Below are 22,600 nucleotides of genomic sequence, written 5' to 3'. Positions count from 1 at the left end.
CTATACTTTCCGGCCTTGCTTAGTAAATGGAAAATCTTTCAGTATTTTGAGCACAAACCTTGGTATCTTGCTTGACTTCTGTCTTTCACATTCATATTAATAATTTTATGTTTTGACCTACTTTAAAAATACTTCCCAAACTCAAATATTTCTCCATTGACTGCTACTACCAAACTTACCCAGAGACCACCTAACTTGAGGCCATGCTTCTGTTTTTACCTTCCACAGTCTTAATGAATCCTTTAAAAAATAATCGTTGTGTTGTGCTTCTTAACTTCACACCTCTAAATAAGAGCCAACATCTTAAATTGATCTCAGTTGTTTCTCTGTAGAATTTTGCCTAAAAACTGACAAACTGTTCCTGAGGTGTATATGAAGAAGAAATGGAACTAGAGTGGTCAAAACTGATGAAAAAAGAACAAGATTGGAGGGCGCACTGTCAGAATCCAAGACCATAGAACACGGGAGAACAGGTCTTCATGGCCTTTGGTTAGCCAAAGATTCTTTAGCTCTGACACCAAAGTCATGATCTGTAAGATAACAAGTCTCAAGGCTGGAGAGATGACTCAGTGGTTAAGAGTACAGTCTGTTGTTCAGAGGACCTGGGCTCAGTTCCCAGGTCCCATGGTAGGCAGTTCTCAAGTACCTGTAAGTCTGGCTTACAGAGGGGCCGATGCCCTTCTGTGGGCAGCTACACTCTTATGCTCATACCTAAACACAGACATAAAATATAATCTTTTTTATTTTAAGAAAACTGCCATGGGATGATGCTATTGTACACTGTAAAAACATGTCACTTGTATTGGTTTAATAAAATGCTGATTAGCCAGTAGCCAGACAGGAAGCATAGGCAGGGTGACCAGACTAGGAGAATTCTGAGAAGGGGAAAGGCCGAGATGGAGTCACCAGCCACTTGCAGAGGGAGCAAGATGAGAATGCCTCACTGATAAAAAGTAACAAACCACCGGGCGGTGGTGGCGCATGCCTTTAATCCCAGCACTCGCACTGGAGAGGCAGAGGCAGGCGGATCTCTGAATTCGAGGTCAGCCTGGTCTACAAGAGCTAGTTCCAGGACAGGCTCTAGAAACTACAAGGAAACCCTGTCTTGAAAAACAAAAACAAAAACAAAAACAAAAAAATAGCAAACCATGTGACTAAACAGATAAGAATTATAGGTTAATTTAAGTTGTAAGAGCTAGTTAATAATAAGCCTGAGCTAATAGGCCAAACAGTTTATAATTAATATAAGCCTCTATGTGTTCCTTTGGGACTGAACGGCTGTGGGACCAGGTGGGACAGAAGCTTTTGTGTACAGAAGACTAAATAACTAAGACTTTATTAGAATTAAAAATCTGTGCATTGTAGATATGGATAAACAGTAAGGTGTTTCCCTCACAAATACTAAGCCCTGGGTTAAGTACCCAGTATCACACATATGCCCACATGCATATACATGGTAGGCTTATCATCTGTAAATTATAGTAACGTAGGAGAAAAATCACTAAATGGCTTTCTCAAGCTGAATATATTCTAAATGTACCCTTTGTTTCCCCTCCACCCTTCCGCATTCTGCTCCAGCATTCACATTGCTATTGTGCTGTTCTTTAGCGTACCAGTCCCAGAGCCTTGATGTTCACTGTGCCTCCTGCCTGTAATACTTTGTGACCCAAATGCTGATGTGGCTTTCATTCTTATTAGGCTTTTTTTTTTTTTTTTACTGTGGCTTACAGTGTTGTAAACTGGCCTTCCTCCATTGTTCCAGCATTCCCCCTCTCTGTGTAATTAATGTATTGCGTAATTATAGGCACATGTTTTCTTGCCTTGGTGTTTGTCCTCACCCTATTGAAAGGTGAAGCTCCAGTTAAGCAGAATTTTTTTTTTTCTTTTGCTCTTTTTCTGTCATCTAAAACAGTGCCTAACACAGGAAAATATTCAGCAAGAATTCATGGAATTAATGTTAGCTGTAGACTGTTTAACATTGCAAATTATTATTTGCCACATATTTACCAATAAAAGGCTATATTATAATGTACACATATTTTCATACATGTGTATATGCAAATGTATTAAGCCAGTCTTTGAGTATGGTTATAAAGGTTTGGTGAAAGAATATATTTTGTTTCCTTTTTTTTAAAATATGTTTGGTCTTTTGAGACAGGGTTTCTCTGTCTAGCACTGGCTGTCCTGAAGCTCACTCTGTAGACCAGGCTGGCCTCAAACTCACAGAGATTTGCCTGTCTCTGCCTCCCAAGTGCTGGGATCAACTATGTGCACCACTACCCATGAAATTTGTGTTTTTTATGAGTATCTGTTTTCAGTGCCTAATTTCACTTCATAAAATGTCTCCATTTCTCATTGTTCAGATATAAATGCTTTAAGTAAAAAGATATTTTTACCTGTTCTTAAGGATAGTTCATATTTCTGAAACCAGCTTTATTTTATCACAAACCTAAAATAATGCAAATAAAGAAAACCCCTATATTTATTGAGCAAACTAAATGAAGTTCAACAGTGCTGTTTACAATGATTGTTTGAGTTCAGGTGTCCTTTATGTCATTGTTTTAAAACAGTGTTTGCTTACACAAGTCCTTTGGATTTAGTATATTTGAGCCTGGGCTACTGCTGTATTTTTGTTCTTTTTGCCAATGAAACTGTTGGTTATTCAGAAGCAGGACAGTAGTGGACTTACCTATTATTTCTTCATTGTGTTCCACATTGGTCCACTAGTGTGGTATATCTGAGGTTTGCTTTCATTGTGCAGAAAAGCCATGGAGACTGCTTAACTTGAAGAGCAGATACAGTCTGCTCGGTGACTAAACTAATGGGCTACTGTTGTCTATTCTTCTAGTACAATCCCTGAGTTCAGACAGTAATGTAGCATCTGTTGCTGCACAGGGAAGTATCAAATAGAAAGCAAGCTGGCAGGTGGGTAAAGAGAAAGCAGGAAAAGCAGGAAACACTGAATTAAGTTCTGATTTGATGTAAAAGGAATAATTGTAACATCAGTAGTAGCAACTGTCCTCAATTGTTCACAGTGTTAGGTTCAACCTGAGACACTTGTCACCAGCTAAATGCTGTCCAGGTAGCAGCACTAAGCGTTTTTTTAAAATACAACTGTGTTTTATACAGGGACTTTGTAAGGAAAATGTAACTTTGGGAATCAAACTCAGGCAGTGTGCATGGTAGGCAGGTGCTCGACCACTAAGCTGTGTATACCCTTGGTCCTGACGATTTTTCTTATATGTGTAGTCAGAAAGGCTGTTACTTATATTTCCTTTTCTGTCTGTCATAATAGGAAGCCTGTATTCCTAATGATGTTAAAGCCTTCTTAATGTATTTATTTTGTTAGATGGCACATGTGGAAGACAAAGGACAACACACAGAAGTCAGTGCTTTCCTTCCACCATGTAGGTTCCAGGGATCCAACTCAGGTCACCAAACTTGGGCAGCAAGTGCCTTTCCCTATTGAGTCATCTCATTTGCTCAGAATAATGGTTTTTAAAATTAGGTCTTGGAAGTCAGGATAGTGACAGCCTTTGAAGACCGGGAGCATGTGGGAAAAGGACATAGTTCTAAGATACTTGATTGGTGCAAGTTTTATAGCTATATCAATGCTCTGAAAATTTACCAAGTTGCACACAATGCTTAGGTAGTTTTACTTATGTATGCTACTTTAATAAAATATATAAGCAGTTTCACATACATTGCTAAATAAAAATATAAAGCTTAATATAACACCTGTTCACATATTGTAAAAAAAATAAAATGCATGCTTTTCTAAAGACATGCATAAAATTAATAGAGATTATCTAGGGTGAAGAAGTTCTCGGAAATAGTACTAGCTACATAAGATTGTGAATGTACTTAATGCCACTGAAGTATACACTTAAAAACAATTTAAATAAGGGCAGGCCAGATGGCTCAGCAGGTAAAGGCACATGCCACCAAACTTTATGACCTGAGCTCAATCCCCCAGAACCGACATACTGAAGGGAGAGGACCAGTTCCTGCAATTGTTGTTTGGTATCCACATACATACAGTGGTACTCGGGCACCCACATATACATGCATAACATACAAAATAAATATAAGTCTTGTTTTTAAAAAGTTGAAATGTTTTAATAAATTGATTTAAGCACTCATGTATCATAATTAGTTTTAAGTTTTATTTTTTCTACTTTCTCCCTCACCCACTCTCCATAATTCTATCTATGCCCTGTTTTAACACTCAATTTTTAATCTACTTAGGCCATCCGACTCTCCTTAGAACAAGCCCTGCCTCCAGAGCCAAAGGAAGAAAATGTTGAGCCTGTTAGCAAGTTGAGAATCCGAACCCCCAGTGGTGAGTTCCTGGAGCGGCGTTTCCTGGCCAGCAGTAAGCTCCAGATTGTCTTTGATTTCGTGGCTTCCAAAGGATATCCGTGGGACGAATTCAAGTTACTGAGCACCTTTCCTAGGAGAGATGTAAGTTCCCTTCCTATTTCAAAGAGTGCTTTCAGCTCATGGGGGCCAGAAGGAGGCCATGAAAAGCCAAATGATGAAGGCTACTGTAAAATACCGAAGTCTTTCTTGGTTCTGTACACTTCCCTCCTCAGCCTGTGGAGAGTGGGTTTCCTAGGCCAGCAGATGTATCTAGAGACCTATATTTTTTTTTTTTAAAAAAAAAAATAGATACTAGATCTTTCTTCTGTTGCTTTTTAGGTGTATACTTATCCTAACAGGATATCCTAAGGTCTCATTTATATGTCTCTGGGTATGACTATGAATTATGGTTAATAGATTAATTATTAGAACGGGATCAACATGAGTACAGGTTCACTAAGAATGCATTATGTTAAGCAAAGATTACTCTGTTATTTGATAGTCTTACCAGCCTTGAGGATGGTCATCTGTAGTCATAGTATGTCTGGATTATAAACTTAATAATATTATTTTATTCTGGGGCAAAGTAGTTAATTAGATTCACTGATGATTAAGTGGTTGTGAACAGAAGATGTTGTCTATCGTCTCCATGGAGGGAACTGACAAACTGTATATATATTCCTTTCCTATATACCATATTATTTAACAATATAAATTAATATCAGATTTTTGGATTATGAAAAAATAATATCAAAACAACTTGAAAATATTGAAACTATAGACAAAGTAAAGCTACTGGATTTTATGGGACTATCTAGAGGTGCATACTTTTAGCAGTTGTGATTGAATTAAGATAAATATATACTAGCAATGTACTATGAATGCTAACAGAAAGCTGCATTTTTAGAGGTATAAGCCCAGCTAGATACTAACTAAATGGTCCTCTTCAACACTACAATAAACTGAACTCTGCGATAAGGTAAACTACCCTAGTATACTGTAGGCCTCTTGGAGAAGTTAAAAATTCTTAACAGTCTAGTCCCTTACTTTAGTTCCAACCTTATTTCCATCAGCAGGAGATAGGAGAGTGCTCACTACTCAGTACAGGCATGGGCACTCTTGTGCTGCTGTGCTCTATATACTCTTAACATCTCACTGTTTCTCTCCTATTTGAACTCACGTTTTAATGCCGAGCTCAAACAGCAGTCTCTGTGAGGCCTTCCCTTTCCTTGCTAGCTATGTACCATTGCAGCTTGTGCATTCTTTCCTCGATAGCACTTGCCTTGTTTGATAATGACGATAGACTGTCATATCCCATCCACATCCCTCACAGCTACATTTCTTACCACAGTGCCTCATCTGTGAACTTCAGTAACTGTTGTCAAATATAGATAGCCTCAGACTCTCCTAAGTCTCTTGTTCCTTAGTGAGTGACAAAGGCTATTCCAATTCAGAACAGATGCCCTAGGCCCACCCAGATTCCAATCCTAAACCCAGAAAGCCCAGGACTCTAGGCCGCCTAGAGTCATAGATGATCTGAGAGTTAATGGCACTTCATCCCTCTCTGAATGCTCTTTCAAGTCGAATGACTAGTGTTTTTACAAAGCTGCTCTGTAATAGCCATCTGTGTCTGCAAGGATTAGGATCTAATTTGTAAAAGTCATCTTAAATTACAGCCAAACTAAAGACTGTTAAAAAGCACATCTTAAGTCCTTGCCTCTTTAATAACAAATAATATGAGACTTAACTATAGGAGTCTTATTGTGTCTTGAGCCCTTTCTCCACAAAGCAGAGGCTGATTTCTCACCAGAGGATCTATTAAATGCTCTTCTGCGCCCTTGTCTCCCCCCACAATGAAAACATTACTTCATATTAAGATTTCCCAGCTGTCCAAGTATTTGCTGAATGTCTGCCGGCTATTATACTTCTGAACTGAGCACTGTGAGATAACCAAAGTAGCAGCAGGCATCAGACCTTCCCCAGTAAAGCCGGTTGTCAAAATGGTTTTAGAGTGGGTTCTGTTTGCATTTTGTTAGTGAAAGTCACTAGGAAAATGGAAATATTTCCTTCCAGAGCTTGAGTCAGTGCTGCAGACTTCACTGTCCCATTTGCCCTGTGAATGAGTCCTAAAAGGTGAGTAATGGCACTGAGCCTAGTTCCCGTCTGGATCTGTAGTGGCCCAGACGCAGGTCTTTGCTAGAAAACTTTGTCACTCATGCTGCTTGGTGTAAGGTTATCAGTATCGCTCTCCCTTCCTTTCCTCTGCCACTTCCTATGCTCTTGCTCTTTCTTCCTTTCCTACTCTCGCCTTTCAGTTCCTAGTTGACATTTGGCATCTCCTTCCCTTTCCTTCTATTCTTTCTTGTTACTTTATCCCACATCTCTTGCCTTCTCTGGTCTTCTTTTTTAATATTGTCAGCTCTTAATCACATTACTTGGAGGAATTCTACCTACAAATAGTAGGCTTGTGTCTATTTTAACGGTGACTAGAAGAAGGTTAGAAGAAGATTCTAGGAAAAGACTGGAAAATTGCAAGCAAACTCCAGCACCTGTGTCCAACTTGTGCCCTCCCTCCCTCCCTCCTTCCCTCCCTCCCTCCCTCCCTCTCCCCGAGGCTGCCCTTGAACTCACAGATCCACCTGTCTCTGCCTCCCAGGGGCTGTGATTAAAGGTGTGCATTATCACTGCCAACCGCTTGCTTTCTCAAAAGACAAACTTACAACAAATTTCCCTATAAATTTAAATAGTTTTTGTTTGTGGTTAACAAATCAGAGTAGCCTCCACTCTACAGAATAGAAATGTGAGCATCCACTGAGCAGTAACAGGACTGTGGGTTCCATACATTGGGAATGAGGAAACAGGATAATCAGGAGAGAGAGTGAGGAAAATGCTTGACTGTGTTACTTTTTTGTTGGGGTTAAAGCAGAGAGCACATCCCTTATCCTGACTCAGACTGGGATTCAGGGAAAGCATCTATTTAGTGATCTGTTTGTTTCCTTAAAGGTTTAGTTTGATTATGGATCATGGAACATGGGTGACTCCCCTTCAGTTTGTTGTACCCTGTAGGAGCTTAGTCACTTAGTGAGCAAGAACACATGGATCCCTGGGCTTCCTGTGCCAGCCTAGCCTACTGGGCAAACTCCAGGCCAGTGAGAGGGCCCGTCTCAGAAGACGAGGTAGATAGTTCCTGAGGCACTGTGCTGGCTTTGTCAACTCGATACATCTGGAGTTATCTAGGAAAGGGGAACATCGGGTGAGGAACTGCCTCCATCAGATTGGCCTCTAGACAAGCAGGTGAGGAATTTTCTTAATTAATGGTTGATGGGGGGCAGACAATGAGGATAGTATCAGCTCTGGACAGGTGGTCTTGGGTTGTGAAGGAAAGCAGTCTAAGTAGAGACGGGGAGCAAGCAACAGTCCTCCCTAGCTTCTGCTTTAGTTCCTGCCTTTGAATTCCTGCCCTGGCTTGCCTTCATTACAGACTGTAAGCTGTCAGATGAAGTAAACCCGTTTCTCCCCAAGTTACTTTTGGTCATGGTCTTCCTGACAGCAACGGGGAATCAGAGTAGGACAGGGGCCAGCGTTGCCTTCTGGTCCACATATACACAACACACACATATACACACACAAAAACAAAAATCCGGAAAACAGAAGTTTTAAGGTAGTGTTTCAAGATGTGTTGTAAGACTGTAAAAACCTGTACTTCTTTATCCGTCCTCTGAGTCCTAGACAGTTAATTCTGCTGCTTGGTTCTTACTCTTTCCACTTTCACACACCTCACTTTCTTCAGTGCAGGTCTGGAAAGTCTCATCCATGCCAGTGGTGTAATCCCCAAGTTACTATAAACCTGCATTTGCTAGTTTCCGTCACATGTAGCATCTTACTGTGATAACTGAAATGTTTGCTGATAATATTTCAGATTTTTTGGGCACTTCATTCAACTTTTAGAACACAGTAATAACATATGTATGCAAATATGCTATCTTTGATTAAATATTATCACTGTTTCTTGACAGTGTTTTCCATATAGTTAACATTTTAAAAATCTAATTAGTTTTATGGATACTTGTGAGATGTTCCAATGCCCTTTGGAATATTCCAAACTATGTCTGAGCTCATAAGACTTAATTTGGGGCTGGAAAGATGGCTCTTAAGCAGTTAAGAGTAGTGGCTGCTTTTCCAGAGGACCCAAGTTCAATCCCCAGCACCCACATGGCAGCTCAAGAGTATAATTCCAGTTCCAAGGGTTCTGACACCCTCACAGAGACAAAACACCAATGCACATAAAACAAAAATAAATAAATTTTTCAAAAAGATTCTTTTTTAAAAAGATGAAATTTATGTTTTGAGTTAGGGAACCTTGTCCGAATTCCAAATGTTTAAATCTCTAGATTGAAATAGGATCACTGGTCAGTCCTATAACTAAAGTGATAATTAGAAAACTTCAAAGGGCACATGCAGAAAGTTACATAGTTGTAGATAAAACCTCAAAATATACAGAACTCAGTTTTTTTAAATAATCAAAAATAAATAAATAAATAAATAAATAAATAAATAAATAAATAAATAAATAAATAAATGACAACCGTGCACAAGGAATCATTTTGATTTAAGCCAATTTCTAAAAGCAGCTCGGGCTTCCTATCAGGAACAGTCCCATACTGTGCAATCTTACCTCTGTGACAGAGAACCAGATTCTGCATTGGTAAGGGAAGGCATCACAGAGGAGGTGAATGGAACCTGAGCCTTGCATAGAGATGCTTATTAAGTGTAATCTCATGTCATAGAGGTGAAAGATTTGGTGGTAATTAGCCTTGGCTCTGAATCCCACTCTCACGTGGCTGCTGTGTGACCCTGCTCAGTCTAGTTCCCGAGCCCTACTGAATTTTGAAAGAAAAGTCACAACTATGTCTGGGTTCTGGTAAGGGTAGATGAGGGAGTGTGCATTCTCACCAGTGTGCAAGCCTGCTTACTTTCAAACATTATGTCACTAGGGAATATGTTCGTGAACTATGCACCTGTAGACACCTTCCTAAATCAGTCTATTTGGCTGTTTTTAATTTTTGAAATAGGGTCTCACTATGTTCCTCTCCTCACCTTCATTCTCCCTTACGTGAACAAAGAGTTTTTGTACAATATTAACTATTTTCAAATGATTATCTTTCAAATAAAAATACCAGAGTATGCCTTACGTGCCTAATAACCAAAGATCAAAAATGGTGTTCAAGTACAGGTATCTAGAATTTAATGTCTTCTGTTTTACCAGGCTAGCAGGATTTCTCGTGGTTAGAAACATTTCCTAAACTATTTTATTTCCTGTCATGACAGACAGGCTTGTTTCTTTATAGATATTTTTACTTATATCTGAGTACTATGAGGACTGCTCTGTGTAAGCTTGCTCTTAATATTAGCTGTGTTGATGACCGACCACACATCTACCACAGAGCTTACATAGGCCTCCCAGAGGTCAAGAACTCAGTAAGTTAGTCAATGCTTGGTCATTACTCCTAGAATATGGGATTACCTTGCTGAAAGTCTCTTCTAATCACATCTTTTACCTTTGTAATTTTGGAGATTGAACTCAGGGCCTCAAGCACACTGGGTAAGTGGCTCTGAGGCCCTGAGAACCGTATCCCAGCCCTCCTGATCACTTCTTCATCAACCATTTGATCCTTAGCCTTGACTTATATATTAGACATGACAGTGGAAGGTAGGGGACTATGGAGATGGCAGCAGTGGGAGTAAAGAACAGGCAGCAGAACCCAAGGAAGATTGTGGGAGTTGGAGACTATTATGTCAGATTAAGAGAAGGATGGAAAGAAGCAGTTGTCAGAGGTGGTTCTTAGGTTCTTTCTGAATGACCAGGAAAGCAGTGCTCCTTGGGAGAGCTCCCAGAACAGGTAGAGAGGCAAGTTCACTGTAGCTGTGTTGAGTCTGAAGGGCAGGAAGTCTAGGTGATTTTCTCAGCAGATTATAAGGAGATTTAAATGTGAGACCAGACCAGCATCAGAAAGTACCCCTGGCAGTGGCCAGAGCAGACTGAAGCTGATGAGGCCAAAGAAACAATATTGGCAGCAATTACAGAACTAGAGTACCTGCTCAAACCTCAGCTCTGCCATTGCCTAGCTTTTTAATCTTGGATACATTAATTTGGGTTCTAGGTAGCTCACAGTCCCTTCATCTGTAAAGTCGTGCTAATAAAATATCTAAGTCACTTGACTGTTATGAAAGTAAAGGGAAATTTTTAAAGCGGGTACGCAGAATAAACACTTACTGTGCCTACACTGCTGTGATAAAGAATCTTACCAACAAACAGATGCACTGAGGGGACGAGTCAGTGGTATATGAGAAAAGTCCTCTGTGTGTACATCTGACCAACCAAAGAGTGCGCAAAGGGATCTTAAAAATGAGTGTCAGGTCAAGACGATGATTTCAGGAGAGCTGAGTAGAGTGCGAGCCTTGGAAAATCTGCCTTTGTTCCTTCAAACTTGTTTAAAATACAATGACTCGGAATGACAGAGGATGATAGCCAATAAATGTAACTCTGTCCTGTGTGCTTGTTATATGCCATGAGCTTCAATTTATCAGTTATCTAAAAATGCTGCACTTATTTTATAGATTAAAAATAGAGAAACTTAAAGATGTCTCTGGGTTGTACAATACTTGCACCTGTATTTGATTCTCAAATCCACATCCTCTTCTCATGCTGTGCTAGCATGTTGGTGTATTTAAACCCTTCCAAAGTTGTTTACTCTGCCTTGGAACTTAATTTTTCAAGGTGTTTGTAAAGCACTGTAGCATTCAAATTTGCTGTTATTCAGAAATAAATAAAATTTGAAGGCTGAACATGTAACTCAGTCTGGCTCTGCAGCTGTGAATAAAAGAATCACTAGTTCTGTGTTCAGTTTACAAGGGTCTCTGCAGGTGTGCTTAGCTCTCTTAAAGTATTATCATAACGCCACTGTAAACACAAACAACTGCTAACATATGTGCTCGCAGATTAACCTTTTTTAGATACTCACTGTAATTGTCAAGTTCGGTGCTGGAGTTCCAGAGTCCATTAGCACATGCGCTTAACGTGCCAGTCCTCGGGCCTCACTGCAGCTCTAAGCCCCAAAGAACTTTACCAAAGCCACACCCTGCTCTTCACCCTACATCTGGACCTCACGTCTTTGGGTTTAATGTCTGGGATCTCAAATCTGAACACTGTTTTGCTGTTTCCTAGTTTATTTCAGTTTTGTAGTTGGTCTTCTGTGAGGTCTTGTGTGAACAGACTTTCATACATGCCTTCTGTGAGGCCTTGTGTGAACAGACCTTTAGACATGCCTTCTGTGAGGCCTTGTGTGAACAGACCTTTAGACAGGCCTTCTGTGAGGCCTTGTGTGAACAGACCTTTAGACAGGCCTTCTGTGAGGCCTTGTGTGAACAGACCTTTAGACAGGCCTTCTGTGAGGCCTTGTGTGAACAGACCTTTAGACAGGCCGTTTAGACTGTGAAAAGCTACAAAAGGTCCTTCTAGTTGAAAAACTAAGACACAGAGAAAGCCTAGAACTAAGACACTAAAGGCAGACATGGTTAGATCAAGTTTATAGTCAATTACAAAATTAAGGATATAGTTTTTAAGCAAAAAAAGATACATATAAAAGTTAAAGTTACTTGGAATTATATCCAATTAACCATTGTTCCCTAGAAAGGTACCTGACACATATTGAAAAATAATAACTGGCTTAGTGTATGTAAATATCTAAGAAGAATGGATAATTAGATTGTAGCAAATAGCTATACATATTGTACTAGAATGAGGAGGATAAACATGGTGACACTCTAGGACAGTGGCATTATCTTCCTTGTATTCCCTAGGGGCCATCTTCTTATGGTAACTCTTACCCCTGTGAGCTTTAATGGGCTCTGAACTGCAATGGGCCTTTTTCATATCTATGTGTTGCTCTAGGCATTGCTTAAAGGCAGAGATAGTGTCTTGTTTATTGCTGCCAAGTTTCTTAAATGTCATAAACACTAAAGAAATACTTGTGTAGCTGGGCAGTGGTGGTGCATGCCTTTAATCCCAACACATAGCACAAGGTTCTGGATAGGAAAACCTAGTACATATTTGTTCAATAACAAACAACTCTAATTGACTAGAGTCTAGGTCTGTGAGGAAATAATATTTGAAGATCAGAGTAATAAAAAAATTTGGTACAAAGATACCACTGCCCTTGTATGGATCTAGATACCTTTTATTAATGTATGTCTTTTGTCATATACTCTGAAATGTTGGCATGCGCTTGCTTTCTGTTTCTTAGCACTGTAGTAGTCTCTAGGTTGGTGCCTGTTGTGCATGCTAGTTTATTAACAGCATATAATGCACAAGGTACATTAAGTTGTTCTGTCTTCTCTACAAGACAGTTGTGTGAAGTGCCGGGAAAGCAAACTGTGATGGTGCTCACAGTAGTCTATAACATGGGACAATGTCAGCATCCTTTCTTAGCAAGATGGAGGCTCAGAGGTAGAAAAGACTTGGCTGAGGTCTTACAGGCCCTCTCTCTTCCTAGATACTTTCATTTCTCATCATAGTGCTGTAGTCCAGGAGTTTGGGGAGTCTCTCATACAGGTTTGGTGTTGCATAGGCCTTCCAAGAATGTTCCTGCTCTGTTCTTGCCGTCCAGTTTCATACGCTTTTGGGCAGATGAAGTGTAATATCAAAATAGCTCAGAGAAAGCCTTGGTAACATTTAAGATATTGAACGTGCTGCATCTGGTAACTAGAAATTTTAATGATCTCCTGCTGTTTTGGTAATTGGATAAGTAAATACATCAGAATAAATCACACCAGCAAGTCTTTTGTATGTCGTTAGGGACTCAACTCTTTTAACTCCTGTTCAAAGCTCCAGCTCTTGAACGGTGCTTGTGTGCAGAACTAGGAGCACATTGGCTTGTATAGCCCTGCTTGAGTATTAAAATGCATTCAAAATGTTCCCTCTCTCCCAAGCCACTCTGCTGCTGAAGAGGCATTGAGCACACCACTAAACGGCCACTCTGCAACCAGAGGGAAAGTATTTTTCTAAAGTTTTTGCTACCTAGAAATTTATATTCTTCATGTTCTATCTCCAAGCTGCCTTCTCAGCTATGCCTACCATCAAAGGCCCCAAGAACCTTGTCAGTAACACCATCACCCATTTACAGACTGGGAGCAGAACGAGATTGCCCTATTATAGTAAGTCATCCTTTAAGAACTCTAAGTAGAAGAGTGGTAGGGTGAGACTTCTTGTGCAGCTCTCTTCCGTGTGGGAATGTGAGAGAGAGAGCCCGAGAGACATGGATTTTTGAAAGATTGCTGGGTAATGCTGACCTGCTTACAGCTGAGAAACGTGAGGTTCGTCTCATACGAAATTAGCACTTGTGAAAAGGATGTAGTGCCAGGATTTAAAGTCTACTTGTTTCTTAATCTATGCCTAGTGGTGAAGTTCTGGGGTAAACAATGATGAAGGTTTCACAGACTTTTAAGCCGAGTTCACAGTTCTCAACGTAACCAGTCGGCTCTTATCTTTCCCGTTTCTCAGTGCTCTGCCACAGTTTGTGTGTGGTCCAGTCTTGACACAGACATCTTAGAGACCTGTTGTAAAGACCTGGCTGTCTGGTGTGGTGTTGGCCTCTGAGAAGAGGCCTGTCCCCTAGATCAGTGTTTCCCTACCTCCTTCAAACCTCTACATACATCCCACCCAGGTAACCTTACTGCCTTGAGCAGGCTCAGAATCAGTCCCGCCCTGAGCCTTCTGGAGCTCCCAGTGGACGTGGAGACTAGCACTTACCACATCTCTAAGCTGGGCATGAGCTGGGCATGCCTCTGATCTGTGCTGCATTTCTATTACTGTGCTATCGGATCTTCATCTGTGAATTTATCTATGTAGTTTATGCTTCAGTAGACCACAGCTTATAAACTGCTCTGTAAAGCAGGACTGTGTTTATTTGAAATTGTGCCTTCAGGGACCCATGATGAACTAATCTTAGAAACTGACTTCTCAGAGAGAAGATACATGACTGTTCTCCTTCTTCTTAGATTTTTTACATTTTCTTTATTTTTTTGTTATTTTGGATTTTTTTTTATGCTTGCTCTGTATACTTGGAATTTCTCCTGCTTTTAAAGAACATCTTCTCCTCTTACCCTACCCTTGTTAGTATCCCCCTTTCTTACCTCTGGACTTTTCCTTTAACATTGTCACTTAATAGTGTAGTGACCAAAGCTACCACTAGGAATACGAAGGCAAGGGAAGGTGACCAAAGCATCCGTAACAAGATGCCAAGTTTTGAGGACATTTTAACACTAAAAAACATGTTAGTTTTACCCCATCTATAAGATGGAATACTTAAAGAATTATAATAATCACTTAATTAGATAATAAGGAGGTAATTAGCGTAGTATGTGGCACTTAGAAAATGCCATGTAAAGAGGACTGCCTTTCATGCATAGGCTGTGGGCTCAGTGTTCCTGGTAAGTGAGAGAAGGAAGCTGAAGAGGGAGAAGCAGGCTAGATGTGGTGTAAAGCAGGCATATACTCAGTTGTATCTGCTCAAAACAGTGGAATGGGAGGGTCACTTGAGACCAGAAGTTCACAACCAGTTTAGGCAATATCTCACCTCCACAAAAAAAAAAAAAAAAAAAAAAAAAAAAAAAAAAGCAAATGCTAACTTTTGTTAATGGCAATCATTACTATGCCATGAGATGATATCTCCTAGCATAAAGAAGGCACAGAATCCGTTTCCATATGACACTATCAGTGATGGCTACTTTTACCCCTACAATAACCCTTTCACCAAGCAGAGAAGGATACTGGAACCACAAGCTGATTTGGCTGACACTGTGTTTGAGCCTAAATGTTTGGATCTCCAAAGCTCAACTGCAGTACCATTTATTTCTTATTAATCACTAACCCCTACATTTTTAAAAATAAAAGCCTAAAGAAGAAAGGTGACTTGTGTAAAGTTATGCTTTGAGAACCAGGGATGGACTCCTCGATACTTATACCCTTTACCCTCTGGCAAGATCTGATGGCATGCAGCCCTGTATGGGGTTTAGAGAAGAGGCCATTCACTGAGGTTACTGAGGGCTGAAAACAAGGAAAAACACTCAGAAATAGGTAGCCTGAAACTCAGTGATTCAACCTTCCTAATATTGCAACCCTTTCATATGGTTTCTCGTGTTGTGACCCCAACCATAAAATTACTTCATAACTGCAATTTTGCTACTGTTATGAATCATAATGTAAACATTTGACATGCAGGATGGTGTCGAGACCCACAGGTTGAGCACCACTGATGTGCCTGAAAGTGCAAACGCCCTTAAACTTGGAAGTTTATTGTGGTCTATCTGTGTCACATGGAATGGCCGTTTTTCTCACTGCCAGGAGGGGAGGAAAGGTTGGATGAGGCACTGGTGCTAATTCTACATGTTGACATGATTGTCTGTCAGTTCAGTAAAGGTTTGCTCCTGGAGTTCTGGTTCTCTCTGCTCACAAGGCTGCTAGTACTCAGCTTAGAAAATGGAAGTTGTTGCTCATCAGAGACAAGCAGGCAAATGCTAGAGTCATCAGACAGTGGATGATTCTTCCCTGAAGATGCTGTGATTTTTTTCTAAAGTGCACTTTTTATCTAAAAACAGGAAATATGTTTGAAAAACATTATTGCTGTCCATTCCTGCTCATCAGACCCAAAGGCTATAACTCAAAGAGTGAGAAAGAACTCGTGTCACCTAGAGACTTAGGAAAGTTCTAAGGAACAACAGAGAAGGCTAGGGCTTAAGTTGATGCTCCCTGGCAGCTCCACTATGTAAGATATTAGAGCCAGACTTTCCTGTGTTTGGTTCCAAACTAAAAGCAAACCTAAGTTTAAAAAAAAAAAATCACGTAAAACAGAGGTTGATCATATTACCAAACCTATGTGAATGAGCTGTTTGTGTAAATTCCTCACGAACTATAAAGTACCTTGCAAGTATCCTTGCTGCTCTTTTTAGTATTAAGCTCCCCTTTGAGTGGTGTTTAGTAGTGACATTATGTTTACAGTGTCGTGTCTTTACTGCAGTTGAGAGGCAGGGTGGTGCAGGTATGAAAAGTTCTGTAATGGCCCATGGCCCATCTGTGCTAACATAAACATTTAACAAAACCAGTTTATTAAACTGTTGTGTTAATGAGAAAATATGCTGCCCATTCAGGTTTCCCAAGTACAATGAAGGAAATGTCAGGATGGTTGACTTCCCTCTTCTAACTATAAAGACAAACTACCTCTTCTCCAAGAACACCCCTCCTCCCCCAAGGAATCCCAACGTGTTCATTCTCTGTTGATTTAGAGAGTCAATAATTCAGTAAAGTCCCAGGTAAATGGCAAAAGACAGACCTAGATTGGGTTTTTGTATTCGTATTTTATAAACATTTCAGGATTTTTTAGTGACCTCTGACCTGCTATTCTTAAAGTGAAGGTCTTGTATCCTGGAAGCTTGAATTGAAAGAAACTCTTCCAACTTCTTTGTATGGATACTCTCAGGAACATCTCTAGCCATGGAATCTAGTAACTGGGTAGATTCCAAAGCTAGATCGCCTTGATTCACTCTCTTGCTCTGCCCTTAATAGCTTTTTTTACTTTAGACAAACTACCTAATCTGCTGTGAGACTTAGTTTCTTCATAAAATGGGAATAATTATTTTGCCCACATTGGAGGGCTATTATAAAAATATTTTTATAGATGCAAAGTATGTCAAAGATTGACTGTTTTGAAATAAATGTTCAGAAAATTGCTAGCTGGTACCACCCCCAGCAAATATGCCTGTATTTAGATGCCTCCAAGTGCAGCAGACTTCCCTCTCCCCAAGTCAGCCTGTTCATAAGCTGGTTTGCCAGAGCATTGTGATCGTAGTGAGCTTTGGAATTGGACAGACCTGACTCTGAAACCTTAGTCTCTACATCAGTGGGCGAGGTAGCCTCGGTGTGCTTATCTCTAGGGTGGCTCTAGTACTGGTTTCACTAGGCCATCTTCAGCACTAGTTAAGAGATGACATAAATGCAGGCGGCCTGAGCCCAGCTCATGAGAGATGCTCACTGAGCGATACCTGCTACCGTGATAGTGACTGTGAGGACGAGAAGATAAACTTCTGAAGGCGGAAGAAGAAAAGCAACAAAATTAGGAGAAAGAACCATTAGTAGCTGTGTTAGTTCCTGCTGCTTCCCCAAAGAGTTCTCCCTCCCATGATCTTTACCTCCACCGTCTTGGCTCTCTCCTGCTTGCCAGTCTTGAGAAACTCGGGCCGGAAGAGCATAGCTCTGCCCCGCAGCAGCAGCTCCACTTCCTTGGACCCTCTGTCCACAGTTCTCTTGTCCTCTGCTGTTTCTCAGGAGACCCCCTGACGTAATCCATGCCCTTCTAGAATGAGACCAAGAGCACTGCAGTGTTTCCACAGTGTGGCCGCTGGCTCCTGGGGAGACTTGACACCCTGCGTTCCCCTCGTTCTCTCTTGCTTACAAACTACAGTGGATGCAAAGTTTTCAGTCATTGTCCTGAATTTGAGAGAGTAGAGGGAACATGGAGAATTCGGAAGGTAGAAATGATGTAGATACAGTGCTCGTGTGTGGAATTCTCAAAAACAGAAACACACACCTAAGGAAAATGAGTTTATTAGGAGTGGATCCCCCTAAACAGTAGGGTTATAGGGCTATTCTTATAGAGTCCATTGTGAGTTTTGATATATGCATACATCATAATAATCAAAATTAGAATTCTTAGCATACCCATCACCCCGTCAATATTTCCTTATAATGAGATCTTCTTAAATCTCTCTTCTGTATCACGTACTTGAGTCAGTGATCATGGGGAATCCAGGTGGTGCTCACTGGAAGCTTCCTCCTGCTGGTGGTTTCAGAGCACTGGTAAGTACTGTGCACTCAGCTGGAAGAGAAAAGTAACCATCAGTCTCGCCTAGTAGTAAACCCCACAATCTGCATTAACAGCCCGTCTGGCAAGGTATGCCGACCGGTGCAGCAGTGCCACAAATGTTCTGGCAGTCCCCCGAGTCTTGGGGATCTATGAGGGAGATGGAGGGTAACGATTACAAAAGCCAGAGATGGCGGATGACTCCGAAGACTCAGTGCTCTCTGGATACAACAGTGCAGGAGCATATATAAACTCACAGTGATCGTGACAGTGTGCACAGGACTGGAGCCAAATCAAGACAGATAAAATCCCAGCATGGAGAAGGGGAGACAGGCACCAAGTCCTACTTTTAGCTGACTGCTGGCAGTAGGTTGCTGCTGGTTTTCTTTAATGGGTGGCACCTGATGTGTGGAGCGCAATCCACAGCAGTGCCCGTGCATGAGTAGTCGGCCAGCACAAGCTGACTGAGGGAGTTGAACGGGAATGAGAGGGAAATGGTGAGGGTCTGGGAAAAGTTGAGGAAGAAGATTCATATGATCAAAATACATCTCGTGACATGCTCAAAGAATTAAAAAAAAACAGTATTTTTAAAAGCCAAATGTGAAAAATAATGTCTTTTTTGATTATTTAGAACTAAATAATGCATTATTGTTAACTATAGTTATACTACCGGGCAATAAAACACCAAAAGGCTATTTTTATTTTAAAATTTTAATTCAGGAACAGCAGTGTTTATCTTAATCTCAGTTTTGGTTTCTCTGTGTAGCCCAAGCTGTCCTGGAACTTGCTCTGTAGACCAGGCTGGCCTCGAACTCACAAAGATCCACCTGCCTCTGCCTTCCGAGTGCTGGGATTAAAGGTGTGCGCCACAACCACCCTGCACTTAATTTAATCTCTTAGTCTTATGTTTTCATTTGTAAAATGGAATAACTCTAGTAGTTAAAAGACTAGCATTTAGACCAAATGATATTTAAAATCTTGGGATGTTCACAGTGTATTCTTTATCATGCTATCTATACACTCAGGAGTACTGCTGAGGTCAGGCACTCCTATACAGGGTAGGTTGGGTGGCAGCTGCAATAGTAAAAGCATGATGCCAGGTGTGGTGGCACAACCCTTAATCTCAGCACTTGGGCTCTGGAGAGATGGCTTACTGGTTGCTCTTCCAGAGAACGCGGGTTCGCTTCCCAGCACCCACATGGCAATTCACAACTGTCTGTAACTGCAGTTCTGTGGGATCTGGACTCTGTAGGCACTGCATGCAAATGCTGCACAGACATACATGTAGGCGAAGCTCCCATCTGCACAAAATAAATGAATAGATTGATAGAGAGAGAGAATGGCTCTGAATACAAATGTAATTCCTGGCTTACTAGCTGTGTGGCCTTGAGCAAAATCTCAGCCTTCCTAAATGTGTTTCCTGGCCTGCCAAATAGAAATAACAGTATCTAGCTCAAGAGCCGTTATAAGGATTAAATGAGTTAATGTATTTGGTGTATAATGAAAAATTATAAGCTATTGGCTATTATTGTTGTCAACAATCACACTACTGTTGTAATAATAATCTGTATTACAAAGCAAATGGATTAAAAAATAAAAATAAATAAAAGACTAGATAGTAAAAAAAATCACATTAAGCATAAATAAATGAAATAAAGTTCAAAATGGGGTGATCTGGAAGGCCTCTTATGGGACTTCTGAGAGGGTATGCCTCAACAGAGCTGTGTTTACTCCAAACCAGTCTACTGTCTGCGGGACCTCCCTGAAGCTAGAGATCTCCAGAACTGAAGGAATTACCTAAGGAAAAGGGCAGCATTCTTTCCGGGCAGTGGGGCAGAAATAAAGACAACCAGAACAACTTAGAAAGAGTTTAGGACTGCTAGCCAAGAAACACCTCAGCCAATGGTGGCTGTACCGTCTCCTGGGCACTTACTGCTCGAGAGGGTCCTCACTCACATTATTTCACCTGACTGTCACACTCCCTACCAAGGAGCAACTGAGTCCCCTGTCGGAGAGGACATGTAGAAAGGGTGTCCACAGCGCCGTGGACAGACTCCTGACCATAGGCCTTAAACAGGTGACAACTGCATTGGAACTCAGCTCTCACTGCAGCCTTGCACGGTGGTTGTTATGTGGACTAATTGAGAAATATGTTTGAAGTCCCTGGCTTATAATTGATGTCCAAGAAATGTTTGTCTCTGCCTTTCTCAGATCCCAATCCCCACACATCGAATGACTAGATAAAAATCATTTAGTATTTCTTGGACACTGTGTTATCAGTGACAACTGTAATTTTAACTAAGAGTTTATGAATCTCTTACCTTGCATGTCTACCACCCCAGTAGGGTGCCACATAGGCCTGTTACTCCAGCCTTCCAGCCTGTTTTGCCTGCCAATGTGTCTTCCTGCCTGCTCTCACAGCTCTGGCACTAGTATAATTTTGGTGTCTCACAATAAGCATCATATTTACAAACCACAAATAACAAAGTAGAAGATGCGGGAAGAGCTCTGGCATGTTAATTAAGAACAATAGCAGAAGCAGCTGGGCAGAAAATGCCAGTCTGAAGCAGAGGCAGCATAGCTCTGTTTGTTGACAGAAGCCAGTGCAGTATTGTACGTTAATTGGGGAAGTGGGTAAACATTTGCCAGCAGCCTGCCCTCCCCGTGCATTGGAAGGCAGACAGCAAGCTAGGCTCTCCCTTCCACCTTGCCTGCCCATCTGCCCAGAACCCAAGAGATACTAGCAGGGCAAGATTCACCCTGGGTTCCTTTTAAGCAGAAAGGATTCTAGGGTTAGATGTGTCTCTTTAATGACCCTCTTGAGCATACCAAGTCTCCTCCTGGATATGCTGAGGTCAGTGTTTCCCCAATTTCCTTACCAGTCTGTCTTTGACACTCAGGGGCTCCCCTTCCTGCTGGAAGAGGAAAGCAGAGTCATCACATTATGAGTGGCTTGAGTTGAACAGACAAATTGCCTGCCTGGAGGATTTGCCCCAAGGCCCCAAAGCTCATGCAAATAGCAGAGCAGCAGCTTCAGGTTAGCTAGAGATTACCTAACCACTGCACACTCCGAGCAGCCCATTGCCCGCATGTCCATCTCCCTTTATAGTTGTTCTCCTACGTAGCATGCTTTGTTGATCTGCTCTATGCCAGACATTGTGCTAATTATGTTTTTTCCCATTTAATTTTGATCAGTTTGACAAGAGCCACAAAGACGATCGCCAACACCACTGTGATTTAAACTGCAGTCTTCCTGTTTTCAAAGCCTTTATACTTTCCACTAACCTTGCATTTTTCAGCCTTGCAGAACTCATGATCCCTTTTGATAAATGTATCTCTTTCTCTTAGGTTTTTAAAGCCTTCACCTGCCATCTCTGCCATGGCTTAGGGAGGGCAGAGATCTAATAAAGATTTAGTTTCTATTCAGTGGTTGGGGTGTTTTTGGTTTTGGTTTTGGAAGCAAGGTTTCTCTGTGGAGAAAACTCATAGTGCTCTGCCTCTGCCTCCCGAGTGCTGGGATTAAAGGCGTGCACCACCACTGCCCAGCATGTTTTGAATTTCCCAAATATAGCCGTATTATGTGGTTGCCTCATTTTTCCAAATTAAAGATACTCTCAATGAGGAGATTGTGCTGTGCCTAGGGAGCTCCCCGGGATAATGGCATCCTCTCCAGATACAGTGGAATGGCTGTTCTGTAGTTTGCTACATGTAATGTTAATGGAAGTGCCTAGCCCTTGTCCCTCCAAAGGTTTAGTTGTTGTCCCAGCCAGCAGAGCAGGCCTCCATGCTAGCAGCAGTTCACCAAGTCCAGGTCTCAGGCTTGCCATTCCTCTGTTTAACCAGCTGGATGTATCCAGTATCAAGACTATCCAGTAGCCTTACGGTTAATACTAACTCCTCTACTAGATGGGACTGTAGAATATGACATTTTGGAGAGCCCTGGAAGAACCCCACCACTGCACAGAATTGTTGTGATCCAATAAGACACTGCACATGCTCGTGCCAGTGTGTGGAATGCTGAAAGTCGAGGGCTTGCTCCAGATTTCTGAATGTGTGTTCTCTTTCTTTCCAGGTAACTCAGCTAGACCCCAATAAGTCATTATTGGAGGTAAAGTTGTTCCCTCAAGAAACCCTTTTCCTTGAAGCGAAAGAGTAAACATGACTCAGCGGTGGAACCGGCCACTTCTGACAAGACAAGTGGCACATGTCAAGAGATGGGCTCCTCGCCAACCCACCCACGCGCTCGTCTCAATTCAATGTCACACTTCTGCCTCTTGCAAGATTGCTGGAAAAAAGTAATAAACATAGCTACTTAAAATTTCCCA

General features: G+C 41.3%; 1 protein-coding gene across 2 annotated transcripts in view; it reads left to right on the top strand.

Moving 5' to 3' along the window:
• Faf1 (Fas associated factor 1) overlaps positions 1-22,600 on the top strand; it is a 278,068-nt gene extending 255,468 nt beyond the window's left edge. For both annotated transcript variants that reach the window (XM_038332461.1, XM_038332462.1), the window contains exons 18-19: positions 4,249-4,464; positions 22,348-22,600. In XM_038332461.1, coding sequence (XP_038188389.1) covers positions 4,249-4,464; positions 22,348-22,431 — 300 coding nt within the window. In that variant the 3' untranslated portion in view covers positions 22,432-22,600. The remainder of the gene's footprint in view (positions 1-4,248; positions 4,465-22,347) is intronic.

The sequence above is a fragment of the Arvicola amphibius genome, chromosome 6 (assembly GCF_903992535.2).
Source record: "Arvicola amphibius chromosome 6, mArvAmp1.2, whole genome shotgun sequence".
NCBI classification, from domain to species: domain Eukaryota; kingdom Metazoa; phylum Chordata; class Mammalia; order Rodentia; family Cricetidae; genus Arvicola; species Arvicola amphibius.
This window is presented reverse-complemented; position numbering and strand designations above follow the sequence as displayed.